Consider the following 27764-nt stretch of genomic DNA (forward strand, 5'->3'; position numbering starts at 1 on the left):
GGCCCCATTGGTCCTCGGGGCGCGGCGCGCGCTGGGATATGTAGTCTCTTCCGCCCTGGCGCAGTTGCCGGGGGCAACGGTCCCATCCGGCCGGAGTGTCTAGCCGGGAGCGCAGCGACGGCCTCTGCGGATGGACATCGTGGGACGAGGTTGGCGGGGTTGGCCCGGTTGCTGCCGGGCTTGGCGACCGGATTTGGGAGAGGAGTTGCGGGAAATGGGGAACGTTTTGGAGCTGGGCTTGTCGGGCTGAGGGAGGGTAGGGGCCTCACGCCTGGTTCCCCGTCGGGGCCCATTTGGGATCGTGGGCCGGGGTGGGTCGCTCCAGGCCGGTGGTGGGGAGCGGGGGGCAGTTGGGGGGGGGGGTGGGAAGAGCCCGATGGGGTGAGAGGCGCCTGTGTGTTCAAAGTTAGGTTTATTTATCTTTAACAACTTTATTGAGGATGCGTTTACCTACCGTACAATCCACCCCTTGTAAGTGCACAACTCTGTTACTTTAATAAGTTTGCTAAGTGGGGCAAGCGTCACCAAGATCCAGCTTTAGAACTTTTCTGTCTACCCAAGGATATCACTCCTGGCCCTTTGCAGTCCCTCCTCGCTCCTCCTCCCAGCCCCAGGCAACCACTGATGCGCTTTCTGACTATAAAGTTGCGTTTTCTGGATGATCCTTATGAATGGGGTCATACAGTATGTGGTTACTTTCCCTTAGCATGATGTGTCCGAGATGTATGCATGCATGTTGTTGTATGTATCCATATTCTTTTTTTTAATGCTGAATAGTATTTCATTGGATGGATGGACCTCGGTTCTTATCCATTCACTAGTTAACGGACTTTTGGGTTGTTTCCACTTTTTGCCTACTATGAATAATAATTAATATGAACATTTGCATACATTTCAAGCACCTTTGGCTACAGGGGAACTGCCAGACTGTTTTCCAAATTGGTGACTGTACCATTGTAATGCTCCATGACCGTGTATGAGGGCACCAATTTCTTCACATCCTCAGCAACACTTGTTATTATCTACAGTTTCTAGTTTTTTAATTTATTTTTTTGATGTTTATTTTTGAGAGAGAGACAGAATGCGAGTGGGGGACGGGCAGAGAGGGAGGGAGACAGAATCCGAAGCAGGCTCCAGGCTACACCCTGTGAGCACAGAGCCCAGACTCAGGCTTAACTCACAAACCGTGAGATCATGATCTGAGCCGAAGTTGGATACTTAACCGACTGAGCCACCCAGGCGCCCCATCTGTGGTTTTGATTGTAGGCATTCTAGTGGCTGTGAACTGGGATCTGGTGGTTTTGGTTTGCATTTGCCTAATGACTAGTGATGTTGAACATGGTTTCATGTGCTTATTGGCCATTTGTATGTTTTCTTTTTTTTTCAGCGAGGTATCTGTTCATATCCTTTGCCCATAGGTTTATTTTTAATTGTGTTTTAAAAATATATCGATTTTAGTTGTGATGAAATGGATAGAACATAAAACTTGCCGTTGTAACCATTGTTGATTTATTTTTAAACCTAGGGAAACTTTTCAGAAAAACTAGACGCTGTTAAACCTGGCCTGGTGGTCGGGCTTTCCCTCTGACCCATAGAATGGTGGGGGCTGAGTCACCTCCTGAGCCTCGGTTAGAAAAATATCAACCAAGGTAGCTGTTGACGTTCCAGCAGTCTCTACTTCCTCTTTACCACGTCCTTCCTGCTAAAAGCCCGCTAATGCAGGTATTCCAAACACTATTATCTAAATCTTACCATTTATTCCATGTCCTACAATGAACATAGGAATCTTATGAAGGGAATAATTGTCATCGTTTTACAGATGAGCAAGCCGAAGCACAGAGTGGTCAAGTAACTTGCCCAGCGTCACACAGGCTAGGACTCCTGCACTGTTTCTGTCAGGTGTGGTTGGTTTTGCCTTCACTGACCCCTGTGGTCAGGCCTGTGCCAGGCACTCTAAGTACCCAGATGGGGATGAGTAAGCAGGTACGCCACGCAGAAAAACAGAGTCAAAGAAAAACGATTCACTCTTCTGCAGACAGAATCTTAGGGCTGGGTTCAATGTTTTTCCTCTCACAAAACATTTGAGTTCAGCTTTTTTTTTTTTTTTAACAAGTTTATTTATTTTCAGACATAGAGCAAGTGCAGGGAAGGGGCAGAGAGAGGGGGAAGAGAGAGAATCTCGACCAGGCTCCACGGTGTCAGCACAGAGCCCAATGCCAGGCTGGAACTCACGAACCGTGAGATCGTGACCTGAGCTGAAATCAAGAATCAGACACTTAATGGACTGAGCCACCTCGGTGCCCCTGAGTTCAGCTTTGAAAGGTGCATAAGACAGACGGTTGCCAGATTTTACAAATAAAAGTATGGGACACCCAGTTGAATTTGAATTTGAGATAAACAACCAATAATTTTTTAGTATGAAACTATTTGGAACATACTACTTTTTAGCATAAAAATATGTGGGTCATACTTCTATTTTAACAATTATTGGGGCACCTGGGTGGCTCAGTCAGTTGATCGTCCGACTCTTGGTCATGATCCCAGGCTTGTGAGATCGAGCCCCGCATTCGGCTCCGTGCTGAGTATGGAGCCTGCTTAAGATTCTTTCACCCCGGGTGTCAGGGTGGCTTACTTGGTTAAGAGTCCAACTCTTGGTTTCGGCTCAGGTCATGATCTCACAGTTTGCGGGTTCGAGCTCTGTGTCCAGCTCTGTGCTGACAGCGCAGAGCCTGCTTGGGATTCTCTCTCTCTCCTCTCTTTGTTCCTCCCCTGCTGGCGTGTGTGTGCTCTTGCTTTCTCTCTCAAAATAAGTACATAAACTTAAAAAAAAAAAAAAAAGATTCTCTCTCTCCCCCTTTGCTTCGCTACCCTGCTTACACGCTCTCTCTTAAAAAAAATTATTTAGTCTTTATCTTAAATTCACATCCCGGGGTGTCCTGTATTTAATCTGGTAATCCTCGTAAGATTGTTTTCCAAGTGGACAGGGATGGGACAAAAGGCTCCTTCAGGTCTCACAGTGAATTCTTTTTAAATTTTTTTTTTTTCAACGTTTTTTATTTATTTTTGGGACAGAGAGAGACAGAGCATGAACGGGGGAGGGGCAGAGAGAGAGGGAGACACAGAATCAGAAACAGGCTCCAGGCTCCGAGCCATCAGCCCAGAGCCCGACGCGGGGCTCGAACTCACTGACCGCGAGATCGTGACCTGGTTGAAGTCGGACGCTTAACCGACTGCGCCACCCAGGCGCCCCACAGTGAATTCTTTTTAAACAACAAAATAACACTTGGCCTTGTTAAAACACTCAAACAGGATGGAAACGAGCAGTGGTTGTGCACCTGGTCTTTTCTGCCTCACATACTACGCTGGAGACGACATTATGCACACAGATCTCCCTCACTGCTTTTTCACGGCTGCGTAGCACTCGCTTGTCTGCACGTGGTCTTCTGGATTTCCCCGGCTCTTTACGGATGGGTTCAAGCGCTTGAGGGGTACAGACGATGCTGCCATGACATTCCTCGCGCATACACATCAATGTGCATTTGAGAGTGTAATCGGAGGCAAATTCCAATTGCCCGGGTGCCGGGCCTCTGCTTTTCACATTTTCGTTGCTGTTGCTGAGTTCCTTACTAAAGGGGTTGCAGCAAACGCACAGCCACCCATGCCATATTTTTCCATGTTTTTTTTTTTTGAGACTTTAAACTTCTTTGAAACCTTTTTAAATCTTGGGGTGGGTCATTTTTATTCTTTCAGGGGCACGCAGGAACACTGAGAATATGATAAAAGCACTGACCCCGCCCCGCTGAAGGCTGTTCACCAGTGTGTGCGCACAACACGTGATCAACATTGGGTGGGTGCTGCTGTGTCCGTCTGTAGCCCCTCTACCCTTCCAGGGCCGTGGTTTTTACCCTTAAACTTTATTTTTAAAACATTTTTTTTTAACATTTATTTATTTTTGAGAGAGAGAGGCAGAGCATGAGCAGTGGAGGGGGAGAGAGAGAGAGAGAGAGAGAGAGAGAGAATCCGAAGGAGGCTCTAGGCTCTGAGCTGTTTGTTAGCACAGAGCCTGACGCGGGGCCCGAACTCACAAACTGCAAGACCACGGCCTGAGCCGAAGTCAGACGTTCAACCGACTGAGCCACCCAGGCGCCCCAGGTGGTTTTTACCCTTAAAGTGAAGTGAGATTTTCTGCGGAGGGGAGGGTCCTTAAATACAGGCTGATGTTAAGCAGTTCCTTGTGAGAGAGCTGAGGATACTTGGATAGAGGAGCGCTGATGTGGGGAGCCAGTGGGGAGTAGGACTCCTGGAGTAGTGGTCGTGTCACTGGCCAGGCAGTGGAGCTCTGTCGGGAACAAGGGGGCCTTTGGAATCAGACCTGAGCTTTGAATTTGGCTCTGTTGCTCACCAGCCAGGGGACCTTGACCGGTGACCTTAACCGGTGACCTAACCTTCAGGTGCTTTTATTTCTTTCACCTCCTCTTTAAAACGGGATTTGGCGGGGGGAGGTGACACTAGCTGCCTCAAGGTTGCATGAGGATTAAAACAGATAATACAGCTCTGAGCAGAGCGCCGGGCTCACTGTTGGAGGCTGAGAGGCTCTGGCTCTTCTGTCTGACGTGCAACGTGTCTCCTTTAAGAGCTTGGCATCAGGCAAACCCTAAGAGACTCTTAAACGCTGAGAACAAACTGAGGGTTGCTGGAGGGGAGGTGGGTGGGTGGATGGGCCAGATGGGTGATGGGCATTAAGGAGGTCGCTTGTTCGGATGAGCACGGGGTGTTATATGTAAGCGATAAATTACTAAATTCTGCTGAAAGCAATACCACGCTACGTGTTAACTAATTTGAATTTAAGTAAATGTCAAAAAAGACCTGGCATTGAACGGCAATTCAGCCAGTGGTACTGGGTGTTGACATTTTCATTGCCATCATGGGGCTTGAAGGGAGCGCTTCAGGCAGACTGCAAAGAAAGGTTTGATCTTTAAAATGGGAGGTGCTGAGGGGCGCCTGGGTGGCTCAGTCAGTTAAGCGACTGACTCTTGGTTTCGGCTCAGGTCATGATCTCACAGTTTTGTGAGTTCGAGCCCCACATCGGGCTCCGCGCCGACCTTGTGGAGCTTGCCTGGGATTCTCTCTCCCTCTCTCTCTCTGCCCCTCCCCTGCTCGCTGTGTATGTCTCTCTCAAAAACAAATAAACTTTAAATAAATAAAATGGGAGGCCTTGAGAGATTTGAATGCATGGTATGAACACCAGGTAGATATTCTTACTCTAAGTTTTCTTTCTCCCCCGCCCCCCCCCCCTCCCCCCCCGCAGAATGGCTTCCAGAAGAAGAACCGGCCATCCCATGCGCAATATTTTTGGTGATTTTAGTGATCTTTCCTTAGAGGATTCAAAAATGGAAGAAATCAGAAACTTGAAAATCGGTAGAAGTCTTACCCAAATAGCACCCGGCCGCAGCAGATTTCTCAAAGGACACCCAACTATGGGTGTAAAATACTCACTCCCGAAAGAGAATGCTGTTGTGGAGGGTGGGCTCAGACTGTCTTCGGGGAGACCCCCGATCACTGCCTCGAAGCTCAGGGCCAGCGCTGCGCTCACAAAACTGACTCAGCTGGAAACCAAGATCATGAATCGGAAAGCTCAGGCGGATTTGTCTGATGTGGAATCTGACCTGAAGACCCCCGAGGACAGTCTTCCGAGGAGCGCAGATACAGCCCTTCCCAGGAGCACAGTCGGACTTTCCTCACACGGCCCAGAGAAAACCCAGAAACAAGCCCATGAAACTCCCACGGCCGGGAGCGGCACACAGAGTGGGAAGGTCAGTAGGTTTCTAAAGAAGAGGGAACCACGCGTTGAAAATGGGTTCCCTGAAACACATTGTGGAAAAGAGAGGAGTTTTCAAACACCCAAAGAGAAAAAACCCACTAGAAAACTAGATTCTCCAGACAGCGATGAGGAGGAAATGAAAGAGTTGCTAGGAGGCTTGATAGAATCTTCTAGAGAAAAAGAAACATACACGAATCGGCGTTTCATCAGCTCCAAAGTCAGTGAGAAAGAACAAACAAAAGTATTCTCGGTAAGTTTTTACGTATTCTTTTTTTTTTTTTTTTTTACTATTTATTTGTGAGAGAGAGAGAGAGGGAGCGAGCACACATGAGTTGGGGAGGGGCAGAGACGAGAGACAGAATCCGAAGCAGGCTCCAGGCTGTGAGCTGTCAGCCCAGAGCCCGACACGGGGCTCAAATTCACGAACTGTGAGACCGTGACCTGAGCCGAAGTCAGACGCTTAACCGACTGAGCCACCCAGGCTCCCCTGCATGTATTTATTCTTTGTTGTTTTAATGTTTATTTTTGAGAGAGAGAGAGACAGAATGTGAGCGGGGGAGGGGCAGAGAGCGAGGGAGACACAGACTCCAAAGCAGGCTCCAGGCTCTGAGCTGTCAGCACAGAGCCTATCGCGGGGCTCGAACCCATGAACCGTGAGATCATGACCTGAGCCGAAGTTGGAAGCTTAACCGACTGAGCCACCCGGGTGCCCCTGCGTGTATTTATTCTTAACCAAGCTTCGCGTCTGCACTGTGTGTCACAGCGCTTTACAAAGGTTTGACAGCAGCTGTCACCCGTAAGCTACTTGAGGAAGGGATTTGACAAGGAACCGTTGGGCTCCAGCCAATCACGGCTGCCTGTTTTGGGCCTGACGTGAGGTGACAGGGTTTGGGACATTAGGCAGTTTTGCAATATCTGGAGTAAGTGTGCGCAGCGCAGGCCTGCACTTTGTATGACGGATCGTGGTGCCGCACAGGAAACTTGGGACAGCTGCGTTTCTGTTTTTTCAAAATTGAGATGAAATTCACATAATCTAAAATCCACATTTTCACTTTCGTTCCTTTTTTATTTTTTAAAGTTTATATATTTATTTTGAGAGAGAGAGAGAGAGCTCGAGCAACGGAGAGAGAGGGAGAGAGAGGATCTCAAGCAGGTTCCCACACTGTCAGCACAGAGCCCAGCTCAGGGCTCGAACCCACAAACCGGGAGATCAAGACCTGAGCTGAAATCAAGAGTCGGATGCTTAGCCGACTGAGCCATCCAGGCATCCCTCAAATTAACATTTTTAAAACAAACGGTTCAGTGCCATTTAGTCCATTCATGATGTCGTGCCAGTGTACTACCTCTAATTCCAGAACGTTTCCATCAACCCCTGAGGAGACCCTGTACCTGTTAAATGATCATTCCTTGTTTTCCCCTCCCTCCAGCACCTGAAAATTACTAATCAGCTTTCTGTGTCCGTGAATTTGCCTGTTCTGGACATTTCACATGCACGGAATCATCCAGCACATGGTCCTATGTGACTGGCAGCTTTTCTGAGCATAATGTTTTCGAGGTTCCTCCACATCGTAACAGGAGTCAGTGTTTCCTTCCTTTTCATGGCCGAGTAATACTCCATCGTGTCAATATACTACATCTTCTGTATCCACCATCCACTGATGGGCATTTGGGCCTTTTCCACCCTTTGGCTATTTGTGAATAGTGCTGTTAGGAGCATTTGTGTACACGTATCTGTTTGAGTCCCTGTTTTCAATTTTTGGGGCTCTCCCTACCAGCGGAATTGCCGGGTCCTGTGGTAATTCTCTGTGTGACTTACTGAAGCAGTGCCAAACTTTTCCAAAGCAGCTGCGCCGTTTTGCGTTCCCGGCCACAGTGCACGAGGGTTCCAGTTTCTCCACACACTCTCCAACGCTGGTTATTAGAGCTAGCACTTGTTACTGGAGCCATCTTAGTGGGTATAAAGTGATGGAAAGGCTGCATTTTAAGGGGGAAAAATCTGCCCATTTATTTTGATTCTGCTGCAGGCTCAGGCTTTCCTAGATCATGCGCTCAGGGGCCTTAATTTAGAAACGGTGTAATTAACCAAATTTGTTTGAAAGCCATGTGATATTTCTGATTATTTGTGCAGTGTTTCTGCACTGCAGTCCCAATATTATCTCGTCTAAATGTTGTACCTGGACTTCTAGAGATGAAGGGAGAGAAAGAAAGGGGCCCAGAGAGAGAGAACTCTTTGATCGCCAATCCTTGGCCTGCCCTACTCTGGCCGCATTATTCAGTGATAAGGACTTCCTTGTCACCTGTTTGATAATTAATTTCATTTATTTCCGCCAAAGTAGGATCAGATCCCAACTCAACCAAGAATCCTTTCACTACCCAGTGAGGAACCTCCCGGCCCAAAGCCATTTCGGACATCATGTCTGCCAGCCTCACAGTCAGCAGACGGGACCCTTCGCAGCACGCGCTCAAAAGCTCGCTCCCCACAGACTCACGCTTCAGGGGACACAGCCGCCTGCACAGCATCACTGTCCATCACTGGGACCTTTTCAAAATCAGCCTCCATGACGCCACATGGCAAGCTCTCCCCCGGAAGGAGTGAGCCTGAGCCTCACGATCAGTCGCCCTCAGAAGCTGCCGATGACAGCCTGAATGGTAACCCATGGCCCTGTGCCCACCTGTCACCCTAGGCAGGAAGGGCAAGACCACCTAGAGGGTCCCTGGGAGGGGGGGGGGTCACTGGGTATTGCCGTGGGGAATGCATTGGTCATGCCACCCCCTCTACTTCCTGACCACCTTTCCTGGTGGAGGAGCCAAGTCAGATTTTTGCTCCTTTTTTTTTTTTTTTTTTTTTTAATTTACATCCAAGTTAGTTAGCATATGGTACAACAGTGATTCCAGGAGTAGATTCCTTAATGCCTCTTACCCATTTAGCCCATCCCCCCTCCCACCCCCCCCCCAGTAACCCTGTTTGTTCTCCATATTTAAGAGTCTCTTAGTTTTGTCCCTCTCTCTGTTTTTATATTATTTTTGCTTCCCTTCCCTTATATTCATCTGTTTTGTGTCTTAAAGTCCTTATATGAGTGAAGTCATATGATATTTGTTTTTCTCTAATTTCGCTTAGCATAATACTCTCTAGTCCATCCACATAGTTGCGAATGGCAAGATTTCATTCTTTTTGATTGCTGAGTAATGCTCCATTGTATGTGTGCATATGTGTGCATATATATATATATATACATATATATATAAACATATGCACACATACACACACACATACAATGGAGTGTATATATATATGTATGTATACACACAGACACACACACACACACATATATATACACGTGTATATATATGTGTGTGTGTGTGTGTGTGTGTGTGAGAGAGAGAGAGACTTGGTCCCTCCATACATGTGTGTGTGTGTGTGTGTGTGTGTGTGTGTGTGTGTATATATATACACACACATATATATATGTATATGTACACACACACACATACACACACACACACACATATATACAATGGAGTATTACTCAGCAATCAAAAAGAATGAACTCTGGCCATATATATATGTATACATCTTCTTTATCCATTCATCCATCAATGGACATGTGGGCTCTTTCCATACTTTGGCTATTGTCGATAGTGCTGCTATAAACATGGGGGTGCATGTGCCCCTTTGAAACAGCACACCTGTATCCCTTGGATAAATACCTAGTAGTGCAATTGCTGGGTCGTAGGGTAGTTCTATTTTTAGTTTTTTGAGGAACCTCCATACTGTTTTCCAGAGTGGCTGCACCAACTTGCATTCCCACCAACAGTGCAAAAGAGATCCTCTTTCTGTGCATCCTTGCCAACATCTGTTGTTGCCTGAGTTTTTATTTTAGCCACTCTGACTGGTGTGAGGTGGTATCTCATTGTGGTTTTGATTTGTATTTCCCTGATGATGAGTGATTTTGAGCATTTTTTCATGTGTCTGTTAGCCATCTGGATGTCTTCTTTGAAGAAGTGTCTATTCATGTCTTTTGCCCATTTCTTCACCGGGTTGTATTTTGGGTGTTGAGTTTGATAAGTTCTTTATAGATTTTGGATACTAACCCTTTATCTGATATGTCGTTTGCAAATATCTTCTCCCATTCCGTCGGTTTTTAGTTTTGCTGATGGTTTCCTTCGCAGAAGCTTTTTCTTTTGATGAGGTCCCAATAGTTCATGTTTGTTTTTGTTTCCCTTGCTTCTGGAGACGTGATGAGTAAGAAGTTGCTGTGGCCAAGGTCAAAGAGGTTTTTGCCTGCTTTCTTCTCAAAGATTTTGATGGTTTCCTGTCTTATGTTTAGGTTTTTCATCCATTGTGAGTTTATTTTTGTGTATCATGTAAGAAAGTGATCCAGGTTCATTTTTCTGCCTGTGGCTGTCCAGTTTTCCCAGCACCACTTGCTGAAGAGACTGTCTTTTTTCCATTGGATATTCTTTCCTGCTTTGTCAAAGATTAGTTGGCCATACGTTTGTGGGTCCATTTCTGGGTTCTCTATTCTGTTCCATTGATCTGAGTGTCTGTTTTTGTGCTATGTTCTGTCTTTAGTGTTTTCATTCAGTAACCCTGACCAATTACAGAGCAATAACCTGAAAACAAAATCCTAGAGCCACATACGACAAAAAGGCAACGCGATTTTTCTTTTGGTGAAAGAGGAATTTACCTCCTTTCCTTTTTATATTCAGAAAAGGGAGTAAATCTCTAACCAGTCACAATTAGACACTTCTCTTATTTCAAATTATTCAATATTATTTTTATCCCAATATTACACATATTTAAGAAAGAAAGGAGAAAGAGAAAAGATGTATACCCAACACTTAATGTCTTCCCTCTGGGGTGCTTCATTGTGAGACCCAAATTAAAATGTCTTTATTTATTTATTTATTTATTTTTAATGTTTATTTTTGAGAGACAGACAGAGCATGAGCCAGGGAGGGGCAGAGAGAGAGGGAGACCCAGGATCTGAAGCAGGTTCCAGGCTCTGAGCTGTCAGCACAGAGCCCGACGCGGGGCTCGAACCCACGAACTGTGAGATCATGACCTGAGCCGAAGTCGGACGCACGACTGACGGAGCCACCCAGGCGCCCCTAAACTGTGTCTTGAGGGCGTGCTGGGCACTGGCACGTGGCAAGGGTGGTGTTAGCAAGAAGACGATGGCAAACAGGCCAACACAAGCCCTGCCCCCTGTGCACTGGGTGACCCGTAGCTCGTGACTCTGGTAGGGGATGAAAAAAGAGCTTTTTCCTGCTACCCTTCTACGTTCCTGGTGGGAGCTCTGCAACAAAAGACAGATTGAGAGAAAAGCATACAGTTATTAAATAGATGTTAAATATTCAACGTAAGTTTTATGGGACACAGAGCCTTCCTAAGGAAACCAGACCTGGGAAAAAAAAAAAAAAAACAGTTAAGTGTGTGAGCGTTTTTACTCTAGGCTCGATGAGGAGTGGAAGGTACTGGAAAAACGTGATCAGACAAAAGGAAACGAGCTAAGGGTGGTAAACGGGGCCAGACTTGGCGAGGCCTGCTGTGATTCCTCTCGGGGTCCCTCTGTCTTGGAAACGGGATGCTCCTTTCCTCTGGGTGGCGGCGGGGGGTGCACTTCTCACATGAGACCCTTGCAGCAGGTCAAGGGAGAAGGGCAGAGGATTCTTGCAGCACGTGCCATGTTCAAGTTCCCTCCCATCTGAGATATTCAGTAGGCCAAGGTGCTGTATTTTGGGGTAGCGTGTCCTGAATCCCATCACAGACTAACGTGGGTGTTCATGCCCCGGGAGGTCAGCAGTAGAAGCTCTATCGGGGTGGGGTTTGAGGGGAAGTATTGCCATGAAGGGTGGTTCCTTCCGGTGCCCTTGTTAGGGTCGGAGAACGCAGGGGGATGGGTTCTTGGCTGCCAACGTGAGATACCCCTTTGAGCTCCCTCGGTGGCTCTGATCCTTGGGCCCGAGAGTTTAGTAAGTGGGTGTCCCTGCTCCCCTGGCCCCATGTCACCTCCCTCATCATGTGGATGGGAAGACGGGTATAGGCTGGTGGGGCAGGTGACAGGCCCAGGTTTCTGCTGTTTGTCCACACTGCCGGTCCCGGCAGCCCTTCTGTCCTCACTGCTGGCCTGGAGGGGCCTCTCCTGGTGGCCAGCCCCTGCCCTCCCTTGTCCAGATGTAGCTTCGAGGGAGGGAGGCAGCTGGCAGTGGTGAGCACATTCTGAGTCTGACGTAGCTGGGTGGGCGTCCTGGCCCTGCCTCTTACCAGTTGTGCAGTCTCGGGCGCTTTGTGCCTCAGTTTTCTCATCCGTGAAGTGGGGGCAGAGCCACAGAAGTGGCTGTGAAGCCCCTCAGCTGGCCCTCTGCTACAGGAGGTGCGTGCGTGCTAGGGTTGGCCTACATGACGGTAATGTTCCTCGGCCAGTGCCAACGCTGTTCCCAAGTGCTCAAGTTCAGAATCACCCCTATGCCTTTGCTCTGGGCCAGCCGGATGCCTTTTAGTTCAGACGCTTTGTCCAGGGATGTGTCTCTGGACCTGCCTGCCACGTGAATGGCAGTGACAGAAGCAGAGAGCTCGGAGGACACGTGAGCCCCCAGGAGTGGGGTGACGGGGGGATTCACTCTAGGGCTTAGGATGGGCAGGTGCGGGGGGCAGGTGGTGTGGACCTCCCTCTGTCTTCTCTCTCTCTCTCTCTCTCGCTTCCAGCCCTGTGCCTGCTGCCCAGAGGACCCTACTCTTGCCTGTTCCTTCCAACTTACTCTCTCTCTCTCTCTCTCTCTCTCTCTCACCCCGCCCCCTGCCCGTGTTTCAGGGCCTGAACTGAACTGTGCAATAGAAGTTGCTGCCAACTTTGGCCGATGTCCACTGCCCACCCACCTAGAGGAGTGGGCTCATCTGTTGGGTTCCCAGAGGTCTGTTTGGAACACCAGAACTCCACAGAGGATTCTAGATTCCCAAGTCTCAGGCACTGGCGACTGGCCAGCTGGCATGCCGAATGCTGGTTCTCCTTGGGCTCCTGTGCCCTTAACTTGCTTTAAGTGGGAACTTACGACACTTCGGGTCTAGTTTTATGTCTGCTTGAGTTGTCCCTACACCCCACACCCCCTACCTTGCACACACTGGGCACCACACATTCTTTACTGTGTTGCTGTCATCTACTCATCTGGCTCAGTGTCTGTTTTTATAACTAAAGAGGCTTTTTTCTTAATGTTTATTTGTTGGGGCGCCTGAGTGGCTCAGCCGGTTAAGTGTCTGTCTTTGGCTCGGGTCATGATCTCGTGGTCTGTGAGTTCGAGCCCCGCATCGGGCTCTGTGCTGACGGCTCGGAGCCTGGAGCTGCTTCGGATTCTGTGTCTCCCTCTCTCTCTGGCCCTCTCCTGCTCATGCTCTGTCTCTTTCTGTCTCAAAAATAAACATTAAAAACACTTAAAATGTTTATTTTTGGGGGGGAGGGGCAAAGAGAAAGGGGTACAGAGGATCCAAAGGGGGCTCTACACCGACAGCAGCAAGCCCGATGCAGGGGCTTGAACTCACGAACCGTGAGATCGTGACCTGAGCCACAATCCAGAATTGGACGCTTAACCGACTGAGCCACCCACGTGCCCCGAAATGAAGCTTTATTGGAACCCAGCCCCATCCATTTGTTTACACGTGGTCTGTGGTGGTTTTTGCACCATAACGACAGAGCTGAGTTAACTGTGGTACAGTCTAGGGTGCAAAGTGGAAACCATTTGCTAGTTAGAGAAAACACGTGTAGATCCCTGCGCTGGCTTATTAAGGACCGAGACTGCACGCTTCTGTGTTTCTATTCTTAGCACTTAGCCCAGTGCCTATGACATAATGGTAAATACCGTGTGGTATGTAAATGAGTGAATGTCATGTTGCATTTTTAATTACAGATTTTCGAATCAATCTTTTATCCCTCGATGATCTGGCTCCAGCTGTCCGTGAGAACTCAGACTTGGAACGGAAAGTGAGTACAGCCAACTTAATTTTTCACGGTAGGTTACGTGGAGACGCTTGGTAGCATTGTGCTTCCTTTAGGCCCGTGGGTCTTGGCCTAACCCCCGGGGGACCCTTGGCAGGTCTGGAGACAGTTTTGATTATCGTGACTGGGGTGGAGATTGCTGCCGGCGTCTGGTGGGTGGCGGCCAGGGATGCCGCTCAGTGTCCTGCAATGCACAGGACAGTCCCCACTGCAAAGAGTGTTTAGGCTTCAGGTCTCAGGAGTGCCCCGGGTGAGAGATCCTGATGTAGGTGAAAGCAGAATAAAGCTAGTTAATGTGGCAGGTGATTAAAGCAGGTCCCACTTAGGGGTGCCTGGCTGGCTCGGTCGGCGGAGCGTGCGACTCTTGACCTTGGCTCAGGTCGCGATCTCACAGTTCGTGAGTCTGAGCCTCATGTGGGGGCTCTGCGCTGACGGTGTGGGTTCTCTCTCCCTCTCTGCCCCTCCCCCACTCATGCTGTCCCTCTCTCTCAAAATAAGTAGTAAATAAACTTAAAGAAAAAAGAAAAAAAGCGGGTCCCACTTAAACTGCCCCGTAAGAACACTGCGCTGACCTGTACTCATCATAGTGCCCCATTGTGGTTCTTGCCATATTAGTAACCTCCTCACTATGGAACCTGCAGGCACTGTTTTAATAATACATAATAATGACATTGTAACGGATTTCAACCACGTGCCCCCTACACATGCTCACACCATTAGTGTTAAAATACAGCAGCCCCAAAGCATCTCAAGAATATTGCTTACGGTACTGGGCCTGCTCAAAACCCCTGAAGGACCAGCGTGGACCCTTCCCTGCTGGGCCCCCTGGGTACCCTGCACTCCGTTCTAATGCGGTGGTACTTTGAGCGTGTTGATCGTTTGAAACCACTTTCCCGTGACCTCTGTCACCCTCCCTTTAGAAAGAAGGCCAGCGGGAAAAGGCATCCAGCCAAAGTCCCCAGGCAGGGGGCCCTCCCACTGGAAGCGAGGTCTCAGAGTGCCTGAGCGAGCCATCGGCTTCCTCTGCCGGGCCTGAGGATGCTTCCAGCCCGAGGCCAACGTCTCAGGAGCCCACGGCCAGCACAGTGAGCTCGGCTTACTCAGAAGATTTTGAAAAATCCCCAAATTCGACAGCATCCGAGTCAAGGGCCCGTTCCGAGTCTCCTGAAAGGACGCTGGACACTCTGTCAGAATTCTCTGCAAGCCTGAAGACAGACCTTCCCCTGCCAACGCTCAAGCCTTGGAAAAAGCAAGTCGGGGACGTTACAAGAGTCATCGTGAAGGAGACGGCTGTGCAGACCCTCGAGCCCGCCTTCACCTACCAGTGGGTGGAGGGTAAGTGTGCGGGCCCCGGGGGGAGGCGCCGGCTCCCAGGGCGCGTGCCGCGGGCATCCTTGGAAGCATGACGAAGGCTTCAGGGTCTGTCATTATTAACCAGCTGGGGGGCCTCGGTGCCCCGTTCCCTCTTGCAACGATGAGGGGCAGCCGCCCTGGGTGTCTCCCACTGCCTCCCGAGCTCTAAAACCTCCGGAAAGGTTTCAGAATCAGGGACTAAGGCGGTGGTCCTCAGCTGTGGTGAGCCTGCCCCCGGGGGACCTCAGCGAGGTTGGAGCCAGTTCGGGCTGTCATGACTGGGTGGAGGCCAGGGATGCTGCCCAACGTCCTGCCCAGGCTGGCCCCGCCAGGAGATGACCCAGCCCCAAATGTTGGCGGTGCCCAGGGCGAGCCTGGGGACGGCACTGAGCGTGGGACCACCACCTGGGACGGCGAGTCCTCAGGTGGCTTGGGGGTCCCGGTGCGGTGTGTTGTGGTGGATTCTCTTCTGTGGTGCGGGGGACATTGCTCTTCATGGCCGGTGTGAGTTTCCAGGCGTCTGTCTTGTCTCCAGTTTCAGTCTTGGCCCTTCTGGGTGGAAAGGTCCCTTGCTTTTAAACGTCCCCCCGCTCTCTTTTCTCGCCTAGGTGGCTGCCCACAGCGTAGCCAGGGTTATTCCTGGACTGCACGAGGGCGTAACACTCTCACCTGCTGTATTCATTTTGATTCAGGGGGGCTTAGCCGTGTCTCAGCCTGGGCTGCACGCTGGGGTAGGTCATGACCATTTTCTCATTTCTCGGGGAGGAAAGCCAGTCAGACGTGCCAAGTCAGATCACTAGAAGGCCTTCGAGGGTAGTGGAGGCCCAGTTCTGACGTAGAAGCCTCTGTGCTCCTCTCCACGTCCTCCCGCTGCCTGACAACGTAGCCTGTTGTTGACAAATGTGCGCGTTTCTGTCTCTATTATTTTGCGACTTGAAGAGCCCTTTGGTAAAACCCAGCTGGTGCCGTTTTCCTCGACTAGGCCTGATGTCGAAAGAGGAAAACAGCAGTCTAAATCAGCCAGCTTATCAGAGTCCCGGGAACATTCCGAAGCCTTCGTGTGGCCCCAAGGATGGAGGGGAGAAGGAGGGGAGGGCATGATGTCACGGACTGCGGTGATGGCTTGAGCCCGCTCAGCAGACTTGTACCAGGAGACGCCTCCAGGAAGACGGAGGCAGGTTCGGGGAAATCGTAAAGGAGGTTAACAAAGCAAGAAGGCGGCTGTCCTGTTCGGGAGAGGAAAGCACAGACTCGTGTAGCTTATTTCATCCGTTGATGAAAGTCGCTCTGAATCCTGCCCACCGGCCCCTCCCCCTCTGTCTCTGGGACAGGGCCCGGTGTGGCGGCCGTCGGACCGGCTCTGGGAGGTGCCTACGTGGACCCCGTGCCCCTTGCCAGCCACGTCGTCAGCGCGGACTCCATAGAAGGTAACAGTACCGCTCAGCGGGTCCTTGCGGTGAAGCGGACGCATCTTAGCTGCAGGGCTGCCCCCGCCGGGAGGGCTGCTGCCCCGCTTCAGTGCTGGGTTTGGGGAGTCTGTTGGTGACGTGGTCACAGGCAACTGCCCCGGTTCCTGGGACCCCTGACGACAGACTGGGTGTCTGAGAACCTTTGGTCCGTGTTGCCAAAGGACACCCGTGTCGGATAAGACAGGAATGTTGGGAGTAACACACCTCTAGGCCCCCCACCCCCGCCGCACTGCTTTTATTTTGCGCGCTCCCCTCTGAGGCTTCGCGTCCAGAATACATGGTGCTTTTTCCCCTGAAGACGCTCGGCAGGTCCTGAGTGTGAGCCAGCGTGGCGGCCACAGGCCTGGACTCCTTTCAGAGTCTGGGGGAGTTGTGGGGTCCTAGGGAGGCCCGGTCCAGCCTGGGGCAGGGGGAAGGCCCTCCCAGCAGCTGCCGAGGGAGCCCAGGCCGCGTCAGGTCCCCACGGGGCCACTGGTGGCTCACGGGGCACAAACAAAGGTCCATCTAGGACTTGGGTTTTTGGGGTTTTTTTTCCCTTTTCAATTAAAAACAAAACAATTTTTTTAACGTTTATTTGGTTTTGAGAGAGACAGAGTATGAGCGGGGAGGGGCAGAGAGAGAGGGAGACACAGAAGCCGAAGCAGGCTCCAGGCTCCGAGCCGTCAGCCCAGAGCCCGACGCGGGGCTCGAACTCACGGACCGTGAGATCGTGACCTGAGCCGAAGTCGACTGCTTAGCCGACTTGAGCCTGGGCGCCCCTGCCATTTTCAATTTTTTTAAAGACGAAGACGTTAAAATGCACAGGTTGTAACAATCGAAATGTTTGTATCCTTTCAAAAAACTCTTCCATTTAGCTTGCTATTACCTCAGAGATTTTTCTGTTCTCTTGTAGTCTGACAATGATCATTTCTAACAGTTACACAGCTTCCATTTTTCAACATATTTTGAATTTAATTAAAACTTTTATTTTTATTTTTAATTGTACTTTTCAAAGTTTACTTATTTATTCTTGAGAGAGAGAGAGAGAGAGAGAGAGAGACAGCGCACGCAGGGAAGGGGCAGGGAGAGAATCCCAAGCAGGCTCTGTGCTGTCAGCTCAATCCTACGCACCATGAGATCGCGACCTGAGCTGAGACCAAGAGTCAGACGCTTAATCGACTGAGCCACCCAGGAGCCCCTTTAATTGTATTTTTAATTTTAAGTATTTTAGTTTTATGTTTAAAGATACATAACAGGATTTACCCTCTTACCCATTTCTTTAAGAGTTTATTCGAGACAGAGACGGCACAAGTTGGGGGAGGCAGAGGGAGAGAGAGAATCCCACGCAGGCTCCGCACTGTCAGTACGGAGCCCGACGTGGGGCTGGAACTCACGAACCGCAAGATCATGACCTGAGCCAAAACCAAGGGCCACGACGCTTAGCCGACTGAGCCCCCCAGGCGCCCCTCCTCTTACCCGTTTTTCAGTGTCCAGCTCAGTGGTGCGATCAGGATTCACATCGTGCGGTTGCAGAACTTGGGGTTTCCTAGACTTCTTCCCGCGGGTGGGACGTTTAGTTGAGGCTTCCGTTTCTGCCTGGGAGCCGAGCATCCCACGTGCAGCTCCTGAGGGTCCCACACAAGCCCGCAGACAGCAGTGTTTCTGGTGGCAGCACTTCCAGAAGGCAGCCCCCCTTGGCCCTGCGGGGACGCTGCTGAGGGCGGGGTGAGGGCGGGGGGTGGGGGGGGGGTGGCCCAGAGCCTCACCCTTGGGGAGACAGGCGGGCAGGTGGGCGGAGTGACACGGAGCTGGTACAGCCCTGACAGCTTACAGCCCGGCCGCGTTGGCGCTCAACGACATGCTGAAGCAGCAGCTGAGCCTGACGCAGCAGTTCGTGGAGGCCAGCCGGCACCTGCACATGTCCCTCCTGCAGTCCCTGGACCGAGACTCCTTCCACTACCACACCCTGGAGGAAACCAAACAGGTGACCGCAGCACACACCCCCTTCCTGGGAGAGAGGGCAGGGGCCTTTGCACGCGAAGGGGGACAGGGCTCAGCCTGGGCAGCGGGGACACCGTGGGCCCAGTCACCTACAGTCCTAGGGAAAGGAGCTGTCCTCGTCCTTGGCGAGAGCAGTATGGGACGGGGGCAGCGAGAGGCAGCCTGGCGCGGGCTGCGGCTGGCTAGGCGGCGTGTGACCTTGGAGCAAAGGGGACCTCCTCGCTGGGGGCTCCTGTCCCTCTGCAGACCCGTCCCCAAGCTCTGCCCAGCCCTGTGGGCCGAAGTGCGAAGACTGTCACACTCACCTCTCGCTCCCCCCTAAATTTAAGTTTTGTTCGATTGTAAAAATTTTCTTCTCATTTTGTAAAAATTTTGTTACAGAGGTAGGTAATTTATAAAGCCCTCCACAATTTCAGAGAGAATTCGATATTCTTTAGATTTTCCCTGTGTAAAATAGGAACATTATGTATGAAATATACAATATTATGTATGTTTCATACTGTATGTTATAAGATATATAGCATACTAGGTATTAGATACGATAATGTTTATAGAGATGTCATCACACCACATGAACTCCTGCACGGTCATTTCTATCCTTTTATCCACAAATATTTTGCTTTGTAGTTCTTAAAACTAAGGACTTTGAACAAGATGGTCACAGTATCATTATAACACCCAAACCAAATGAACTTTTCTTATTTTCTTAGTATTGGTGGATATCCAGGGGTAGATTCCCACTTGGCTCATGCAAGTTGAACATTTTGTTGCTATTTGTTTCTTCAGAATCCAAAGCCTGTACATCATTGTTTGGGGTCTTTTTAGCCTCCCGATTAGGGCCTAGGGCGATGGTTCTTGGCTCGGAGCGGCATCAGACCCCGAGGGCCACCAGGGTTCCGCTGGCAGCAGAGGTGGGCCTGGGAGCGGGTGTTCCCCCTTGTGCCCACAGGGGACCCACTTTGAGAACCCCTGCTTACCGGTTTCCCCTGCCCCATCTCTTTGATGTTTCCTTGCAGTTCATTTGTTCAAGTAAACAGGTTGTTTCTTTGACGGTTTCCCGCATCCTGGACTCTGATGATCACACCCCTGCGGGGTTCTTTGACTTCAGTTGGTCATACAACATCGATTGGTGGGATACAGCTGAAGTGATCTGACCATGTCACCTGCCTATAGCCCCCCGTGGCTCCTCACGGCCTGCTCTGGGCCCTTCTGCCCGCCCCGTGTGCCCTGAGGGCTCCCCCAGTAGCCCCACTCGCCAGCTCCCCCCACCCCCAGCCGTGGTCATGCTTCCCTCTCAGACCCAGTCAGGGCGCATCCCTCGCAGGTGCCTTGGCCAGAGCCTGTCTGGGTTTGTCTCTCCTCTTCTTTCCACAGCATTGTCACGTGGCTTTGCGTCATGGTCTTTTTCTGCCCACCTGCCCGGGAGCCACTGGGGACAGGCTGCCTCCAGCACCCAAAGCCTCAGCGGACTGAGGTGGCGGTGGTGACGGCCCCCTGTCCTCTGCCCCACAGTACATCAGGCACCACAGGCCTGCCCCGCTGTCCATGGAGGATGCCCTGGAGGAGGTGGAGGAGGAGCTCTGGGGACCGGAGGTGAGGCGGGATTCGTGGGTTTGAACGGACAAGCGGGTCCAGAACACCGGCTGCGAGGCTGCGACACACGTTGGTTTCCAGGGGACAGTGGCGGGGGGCAGGCGGTGCCGAGGACTCACCCGAGTGGAATCCCAGCTCCAGCCTTCTTTAGCAGAGTAGTGGAACTCGCCCGGCCCCCGAGGGGACGCGCGGGCCGGTGGCAGTGGCCCCACGGGTGGAGCGGTCACCGCTCACGGCCGGACGGAGGATGCCAGCCTGTCGGGAGCCCCGCGGAGCGGCTGTGCCGGCCGGGTGCTGGCCGCCCAGTGAGCGGACATAGACGGGAGGGGCCGCAGCCCCGTCTGCTAAGCAGGAGCCCAGGCCAGGTGTCCACGCCGGGCACACCCACATGAGGCGCCAGGGCAGCTCCTGACCTGACCGCACGACTCGGACGCAGTCTCCGCGTTCCAGGCACGCCTGCTCCCGACTCGGCTGGAGCACACTTCTAACTTGAACACGCAGAGAAAAAGGTCTTTAAAAAAAGTTTTTATTTGAAGGCAAAACAGTAAAATCCACAAGAAATTGTTAACAGCACGTGTTTACGTTTTATCCTGAATCAGACACGTTTGAACAATTCACAGCTACAGGAAACCTAGAACAAAATCAAATATTTTATCACATCAGGTTGAAAAGTTGGAGAGGACTTTGCATCTTATTGAAAAGAATTTTTCAAAAACGTTTCTGTACAAATAAACGGCACCGCACGAGCTGCCCACAGACGCCAAGCGTGGCCTGTCCCACGCCGTCCCCAGCGTCGCCCAGCAGACCCCACTCCCTCCTGGCCTCACCTCCCTCGATGGTGGTGGCTGTGGGGGGGGGGGGGGCAGCAAGGGGAAATGAGGAGCGGGAGGCACAGCCAGGGGTCTCTCTCCACACCCTGGAACGGAAGGTCCACGCAAGCGCTGGTGTTGGGTTCCTCTAAGTGGGAAACACAGGCCGAGACGCTAAGGGTACAGACTCTCCGAGGGTGTCATTATGGGACCTGAAGGTGCCTCAGGTCCGTGTCCTCAGAACCTCCGTTTCTGCAGGTACAGCAAACGGCTGACGTTTGGGGGAAAAAATTTCAACGCAAACAACTAAAATAAATGAACTAAGGGCCAGCATGTCTCAGAGGAATCGGGTTTCAAATTCTCACTGGGATCCTCTTAGAGCAACATTCCCTTCTCCAAAACTAAAGACCTGGAGTAAAAACGAGAAGAACCCTGTGTAACTTTGCAAATCAAAAAGGGTCTGTTTTTCTGTTTGGAACCAGCGCCTGGCCTGAGCTTCCCCATCCACCGCACGTCGGCGGGGCACAGGCGGGGCACAGGCGGGCAGGGCCGGCTGGCCCCACACCCGCTCCCAGGCTGCCGGGCCACTCGCCCAGGGCCTCTCCTCCACACACTCCTACTGGTTTAAGCAGAAGCTCAGATCTGCCCGAGGGGAGAGGTGCGAAACAGCCGTGCCTTAAGATGTCAGGGATTCTCATCCAGGGGTGGAGGGTCTCGTGTTTCTCACTTCGCCGTCAAGGGAAGCAGGCTCTGGCCGCGCGGGCCCGGGCATCTCCTGGCGGGGTCGTGCTTCTACGTTAGAGCGGTTTGCAGGCGGGGCCCGGGGCCTTCCAAGCTATCGAGCATGGCGCTCGTCACTAGGCAGGCTGTGGCCTTCCTTCTCTTCTGCCGCTCCCCAGAGATGGAGGCTGTGTGAGAACTGAGCTGTCCCTACCATCTGTCACTGCCAGTAAGCCAGGAAGGTCCCGGTGGCCAACGCGGTGGCCGAGGCGTGGCTCCCGCCCGCAGAGCGCCTACTTGCACTCGTCCCTGGCCTTCATGCGGGCGATGAAGGAGTAGCTCTTGTTCCTGCGGTAGTTCTCGTAGGGGTCGTCCAGGGCCACGCCCACACCCTTGTACTGGTCCCACTTGTCCCGGACGTCCCCCCCCTTGATGGGGTCCTGGATCCCTTGCTCTTTCACGCCGAGGCCACCAGATCCACTCCAGCCTTAAGAAGAAAGGGGGGAGGGCGGTTATAACCCACGAAAGCCGAAATTTGGCACATTTATGTGTGAAGTGAAACAGGACTCCGTGTGCAGAGCTGAATGATGTGCACGTGTGTGGTCGGCAAGCGTGTAACTGATGAGGTAAGAAAGAATGGCCAGCAAAAACCGCAGGCTCGCCCTCTGTAGAAGTTCTGGCAGAGAGCCGGAACCTTCTCTGGCTCCCCAGCCCCAAAGGCCCAGAGCGGGTGGTGGTTCTTCCCAGGAACCTTACCCATTTTCACCAGCATCTGATGTCCTTTGTTTTCTTCCCCGAGCCTTGAATCAGGAATAGGAGGTGCTGAATTAGAACCCAGACCAGCCGAGGAACTAAAATTAAGACAGGTTACGTTTTTTAAAAACGAGCGGATACATTTATTGGAATGAAAACTCTTAGAACATTACAGCGTGTGGCGTACGTGAAGGTTCACCAGTTAGGAGGACACACACACACATCCTGGGTCTCTATCATTCTTCTTCGTCATCTTCGCCAGCCAGGTAGGGGAGCTCCCTAAGATGGCCCCTGCCCCACGGCGAGCGGTGAGGGCAGGTCACACGGAACCCCCAGAAGGGTCAGACGCAGCCCAGGCGCCGCCTCAGGCTTTACAGCGTTACCACAAAAAAGGCAAGAGCGTGGTGTGGGGCGAGGCGGTGCCACTGTCACCGCGCTAGAACTCGGGGTCCCCGAGGTGCCACCTCGGCACGGGCCACCGGGAGCACGTCTTCTAGCGACAGGTTTCAACATTCACAGCAAAGCATCAGAGGGTTCCAGCGCTACCAGCGGCCACTGGACAGTTAAGACAGAAATCTTACGGCGGGGTGGGGCTCCTGGACCGCGACCGGCGTCTCCGTCCCGGGGAGTAGGACTTGGAGCGGGAGCGGGACCGTGAGCGGGAGCGGCTCCGGGAGGAGCGAGACCGGCTGCGGCTCCTGCAGGGAGGACAGGGCGGGCGGTCGGCGGCGGCCACGGGCCACGGGCGCCACGGAGGGGCCTCGGTCCGCGGGCGGCACCCTGCCTACCTGGAGCGGGAGCGGGAATAGGAGCGGGAGCAGGAGCGAGATCTGGACCTGGAGTACGAGCCCGAGGACTTGGACGACCTTGAGTTGGAGCGGGAGGAAGAGCGCCCTCGGCTCTTGGATCTGCTCCGAGACCGTGAGGGTCCACTGCAGGGAGAGAGCTGGTGAGCGGCGCCCCCGGCTTTCGGGAAGACCCCGGGCCAACCTCTGGTGCTGGCGTCTCGGGTTTAACTTGGGCCTCGCGTGAAAAAACCCCCAGGCCCGGGCAGGGGCCGGACTGACCTCCCTCTGCCCCCTGCCCCCTGCCAGGGGGAGACGGGCCAGCCTGGGGCAGGACGTGACAGCGCGTCTGCCCGGCACAGGCAGGGCCCCGCTGTAGTTTGGGGAGGCGGGCGGACCGTGAGCGGACCCCCGTGCGCTCACCTGTTCCGCTTTTCCTGGCCCTTCCTCCGCCGCGCCCGCATCTTTGCTCGAAAGAACTCATAGAGGCCGTTCTGCTCCCAGCCTTCGCTGTAAGACACAGGCCTTCCCGTGGGACTCCGTGCGCCTCCCTCCCGCACCCAACTGGGGAAAGTTCACGTCCGGGTGTGTGGCCCTCCCTCCCCTCGTTCATTCGGACACGGAGCAGGGTCCCTCACCCGGGTGAGCAGAGGCCGCCCTTCTTCGCACGGGGGAAGCGGGCCGAGAGGCCGGGCCTCCCACTGGGAAGCAGTCAGGCTGGGCTGCACGCCCGGCTCCCATGCCTTTTCCACATCAGCGTTTCCCCAAACAGCTCAAACGGCTGTTAGGGCCTACGATGTTCCTAACAGGGAACCTGGAGCTCTGACTCCCAGACGACAGGCCCGTGGCCCTGCAAAGGGCAGGCCATGAACTGTGAGATCATGAACTGACCCGAAATCAAGAGTCGGACACCCGAACGACCGAGCCACCCAGGCGCCCCTACGCCTAGCGTTGTATAGGCCACCACTTTCCTCACCTGGACCTCACACTACCCTGGGCAGAAGGCGTGGAGTCTTTCCCATAAACTAAACTCGGGAGAGTCAGGCCAGGAGAGGGGACAGGGGCCACCCTCCCATCACCAGCTGCATCCCCAGTCTCCCTGAGCCCCGTACCTGTTCCTGGGCCTGTCGTGGGACGGAGGGCTGTAAAAGGCCTCCACAGCTGCCAACAGCCTCTCGCTGGGCGGCATGGGGGGTGGGAGGCGGATGTCTTTTGGGTCCAAAGGCTTGTACTCATGGTCTTCCAGCTGCAGTGAAGAACACAGGTGTCACGCACGCCAGCCGGAATCCCCATCAGGCCCACCCAGGGTGCTGTGGGCACCGGGGAGTGGGGTGGGGGACACAAGGGCCTGGTCTGATGAGGGTTACCCCAGGCACGAGTGTTCCTCATCCTGTCCTCCTTGAGAAATCCCACTAGGGCTGCGGCCACACCAGTCATCTGATCCCTTAATGAGGCGGTTGAGGACTTTTTGGAGACCAATAAAAGCCAGAGTTCTCCCTCCAGAAAACACGTGAGACACAATCTCCAAGGTGAGATGATGGAAAGGCCCCTCGGTTCACTCACAGACACGATGCAGATCGCAGATACGGCCAGACTTCTGCCCTGTGCCCCCAGCTCCTACCCCAGGGCCCCCTCCCGGGTCAGAGCAGCATCAGCCCGAGCCAGGGAACCCCCTCGCCAGAAACCAGGTCAGTTTGCCGCCCCCTTGCCGCCCCGGCGCAGCCCTTCTCGACTGCCAGTCTGACGGGGCCTCAGAGCAGCGCATCTCTTGAGCGGTTTGCAGCCCGACCTTGGTCCCCTTGCCCCCCACCCCCAGCGCCGCCCCTCCCTGGATTTCCTGCAGGCCCAGTTCAGAGGCCACACCTTCTCTGAGAAATCCCTCTGCCGTCAGCCACTGGACAAAGTGGCTTCCCAGGGCCAGGGTCAAGAGGGCTGCACCTCACACCCAGCCTGGCCCGCTGCTCATGGCCACAGAACTTGGGGCACCGGGAGGGAAATGTGGAGGGGGCAGAGGAGACACGGGCCTTGCTCACTCTTGCCCCAGGGATTCAAGTCCAGGTAGAGGCGTTGGCTTGGACGCATTCCCACTGACCGCTCAGGCTGGCCGGGCGTAGGGAACCAGAGGGAAGGGGCCCCGGGCGGCAGCATTTGTAGCCTGTGGGGAAGCGGCTCCCACTACTCCTCCCATGCGCGAGCGGGTGCTTGCCATGGTGACCTTACCTTCACGAGGGGCGCCATCAGCCCGGCAGGCAGATCGAAGTAGGGCACGTTGGGGACCAGGCTAGGGTCATCATGGTTGATGTGGGGAGGGCCCTGTCGCCGCATGTGGGGGGGCTGCCCATTGAAGCCGTGGGGAGGAGGGCCGAAGTCGGGGTGCTGGGGCCCACCCCAGGGTGGGTGCTCGTTGATCCCAGGATGAGGCATGCGGTGGCCAGGGTGGTGGTGAGGGGGTCCCATCTCTGCAAAACAGAAACTCCTCTCAGGCCCGCTGGGGGTCGTGATCTGGGTGGCGCTGACAGCACAACTGAGATCCACAAGGTGACAAGCGCCCGCGGAAGGGGGTCCAGTGAGGGGCAAAGATGCCAACACCTGCTCGTGGGCAGCCCTGCCCGGCACCTTCTCTCCAGCTGCTTCTCGCTATCTGGGGTGTTGCAGCCAGGTGGGGAGGATCTGGGTTCGGGGGGGACCAGTCCTGCACCCACACCAACACCCGTGGGCTCAAGGCAAAAACAGGGAACCATAAGGGAAATCACAACATTGTAGCAACATTATGGGCTGAACTGTGCCTCCCCACCCCAGTACCCCAGGATATGACTGTTATTTGGAGACAGGGTATTTAAAAAGGTAACTTTCAGTGAGGTCCCACAGGCAGGCCAACACGACCGTCCTGATGAGGCGAGTGGGACACAGGTACACACAGAGGGAGGCCGATGTGAAGACGGGGAGAAGACCCCCTACTCTCACAGCCCCCAGAGCGGGGGTGGGGGGGCGGGGGGGGGCAAGATGCCCTGTGCTTTGGTACAGCCCTGGGGAAACCTGTACTGGCCATCAATGTGCTCAGTGGTCCCAACTGAGTTTAGGGTCAAGAATGAATTTTAAAACAAACATAGAAGCAGTGACAGAGTAGAAATCATTTTTTAAAAAGAGAAATTGAACTAAATTGGACATTCTTTCCAAAAAAAAAAAAAAAAATTGGCAACGAACTAGAAAAGATGGTGAAAACAGCCAGACAAGGAACCGGGAAGGGGCACCACGTGCCCACTGTGGGGCTTGGGAGCTACTTTCCTTCCACAAACCCCCACATCCTTCCTCATGTGCAGGACAGACAGACGCAGCGCCCTCTTCCCAGGCTCTGTGGGAAACGGGAGCAGGACTTCCTACCCTGCCAGCCAGCCGGCTGTGTGCCACATGCCTCCACCAGGGCCGCCAGCCTCTGCGTCTCCCCGCCTTCCCAAGGGCCCGGCCTGGGCTTCCACAACATCCCGTGACCCTCTGCTTGTCACCTTGACTCAGGGGACGTGCCAGGTCCCGCAGCAACGACCCCGAGCTGCGCCATGAGCCCGCTCAGGAGGGCGATCCGTGAGGCGCCTCCTCTGAGCAGGGGACGGGAACGAGGGGCAGGAGAGGGAGGGCGTGTACGGGGCCGAGGACAGTCCCCACGGAGGGCGCCTTCGCACTCACCGGCGGGGAAGTCCCCCTGGGGGTAGTCGAAGCGGTGGGGGTAGGGCGGCCGCTCGAAGGGGTGCCGCGGGGGAAAGTCGTCCTGCATGAAGCGAGGTGGGAAGCGGTTGAAGTTGTGGGGGTGCGGCGGCTGGTTGAACTGTGGGTGCTGCTGGTGGGGCGGGAAGGGTCCCCGGAAGTGGGGCGGCCGCTGCATGCGGAAGGGCGGCTCGCGCTGGCCTCCGCCCCATGGAGGCTGCTCGTGCTGGCTGTTCCAGGGGCCCTCGAACTGGCTGTTCCAGTTGGGGTCGGGCTGGCTGTTCCAGGGCGCGTCCCGCTGGCCGTTCCAGCCGGGGTCCCCACGCTGCTCGCCCCACATGCCCTCATGGCTGTTGTTCCAGGGTGGGCAGTGGGGCGGCCCGCCCTGGTGGTGCGGGTAGGGGGGCTGCTCGGGAGGCTGCAAGGCAAAGGGCGGACGTGAGCCCCCCACGAGGCCGGGCCGGCACCGGCCAACCGCTCTGCGGCACTGGCCTCCGCCCGTGGAGGCGGCCCGGCCCCGACCTGGTGCCACCTCCTTCCCTCTGCCGCGTGGCGGACGCCGTGCCGCCTGGGCGCACCCCGGGCTCACACTCCCAATGCTGCCCCCACGTCTCAGCAGAGGGGGCTCCCTGTGCCCGCGTCCGGGCCAGGCAGGCCCCGGGGCCGCACGACCACCAGACACAGAAGCTGGCGGATGCCCTCTTGTTCCCCCGCCCCTGGGTGCTTGCAGAGCAGCTGGGCCCGGGGACGCGTGGCGGCGGATGCTGCTCTGACGACACTCCCTTCCCTGT

General features: G+C 53.8%; 2 protein-coding genes across 8 annotated transcripts in view; one reads left to right on the forward strand and one right to left on the reverse strand.

Moving 5' to 3' along the window:
• Positions 1–21360, forward strand: CA2H19orf44 (chromosome A2 C19orf44 homolog). Of its 5 annotated transcripts, none has more exons than XM_042978489.1 (12): positions 20–149; positions 1526–1722; positions 1820–1899; positions 3751–3847; positions 5309–6071; positions 8158–8470; positions 13724–13797; positions 14733–15147; positions 16497–16592; positions 18431–18597; positions 20127–20207; positions 20362–20775. In XM_042978489.1, exons 5-12 carry the CDS (start codon positions 5310–5312, stop codon positions 20524–20526), a joined length of 2073 nt encoding a protein of 690 aa, XP_042834423.1. In that variant the 5' UTR covers positions 20–149; positions 1526–1722; positions 1820–1899; positions 3751–3847; position 5309; the 3' UTR covers positions 20527–20775. The 5 variants fall into 5 exon arrangements, with proteins under 5 accessions (XP_042834426.1, XP_042834425.1, XP_042834423.1 ...); XM_042978488.1 differs by having other exon boundaries at positions 22–149; positions 20359–20775; XM_042978490.1 differs by lacking the exon at positions 20362–20775 and adding an exon at positions 21275–21360 and having other exon boundaries at positions 23–149.
• LOC102960554 (calcium homeostasis endoplasmic reticulum protein) overlaps positions 20717–27764 on the reverse strand; it is an 18927-nt gene continuing 11879 nt past the window's right edge. For 2 of the 3 annotated variants that reach the window (XM_042978486.1, XM_042978485.1), the window contains exons 10-17: positions 26956–27391; positions 25495–25733; positions 24387–24520; positions 23698–23784; positions 23278–23421; positions 23071–23187; positions 22493–22587; positions 20717–22223 (exon numbers count right to left, since the gene is read on the reverse strand). In XM_042978486.1, the coding sequence (XP_042834420.1) occupies positions 22030–22223; positions 22493–22587; positions 23071–23187; positions 23278–23421; positions 23698–23784; positions 24387–24520; positions 25495–25733; positions 26956–27391 (1446 nt within the window). In that variant the 3' untranslated portion in view covers positions 20717–22029. The remainder of the gene's footprint in view (positions 22224–22492; positions 22588–23070; positions 23188–23277; positions 23422–23697; positions 23785–24386; positions 24521–25494; positions 25734–26955; positions 27392–27764) is intronic. The other variant, XM_042978487.1, reaches the window with a different exon arrangement.

Source organism: Panthera tigris, chromosome A2, assembly GCF_018350195.1.
Source record: "Panthera tigris isolate Pti1 chromosome A2, P.tigris_Pti1_mat1.1, whole genome shotgun sequence".
Taxonomy (NCBI): domain Eukaryota; kingdom Metazoa; phylum Chordata; class Mammalia; order Carnivora; family Felidae; genus Panthera; species Panthera tigris.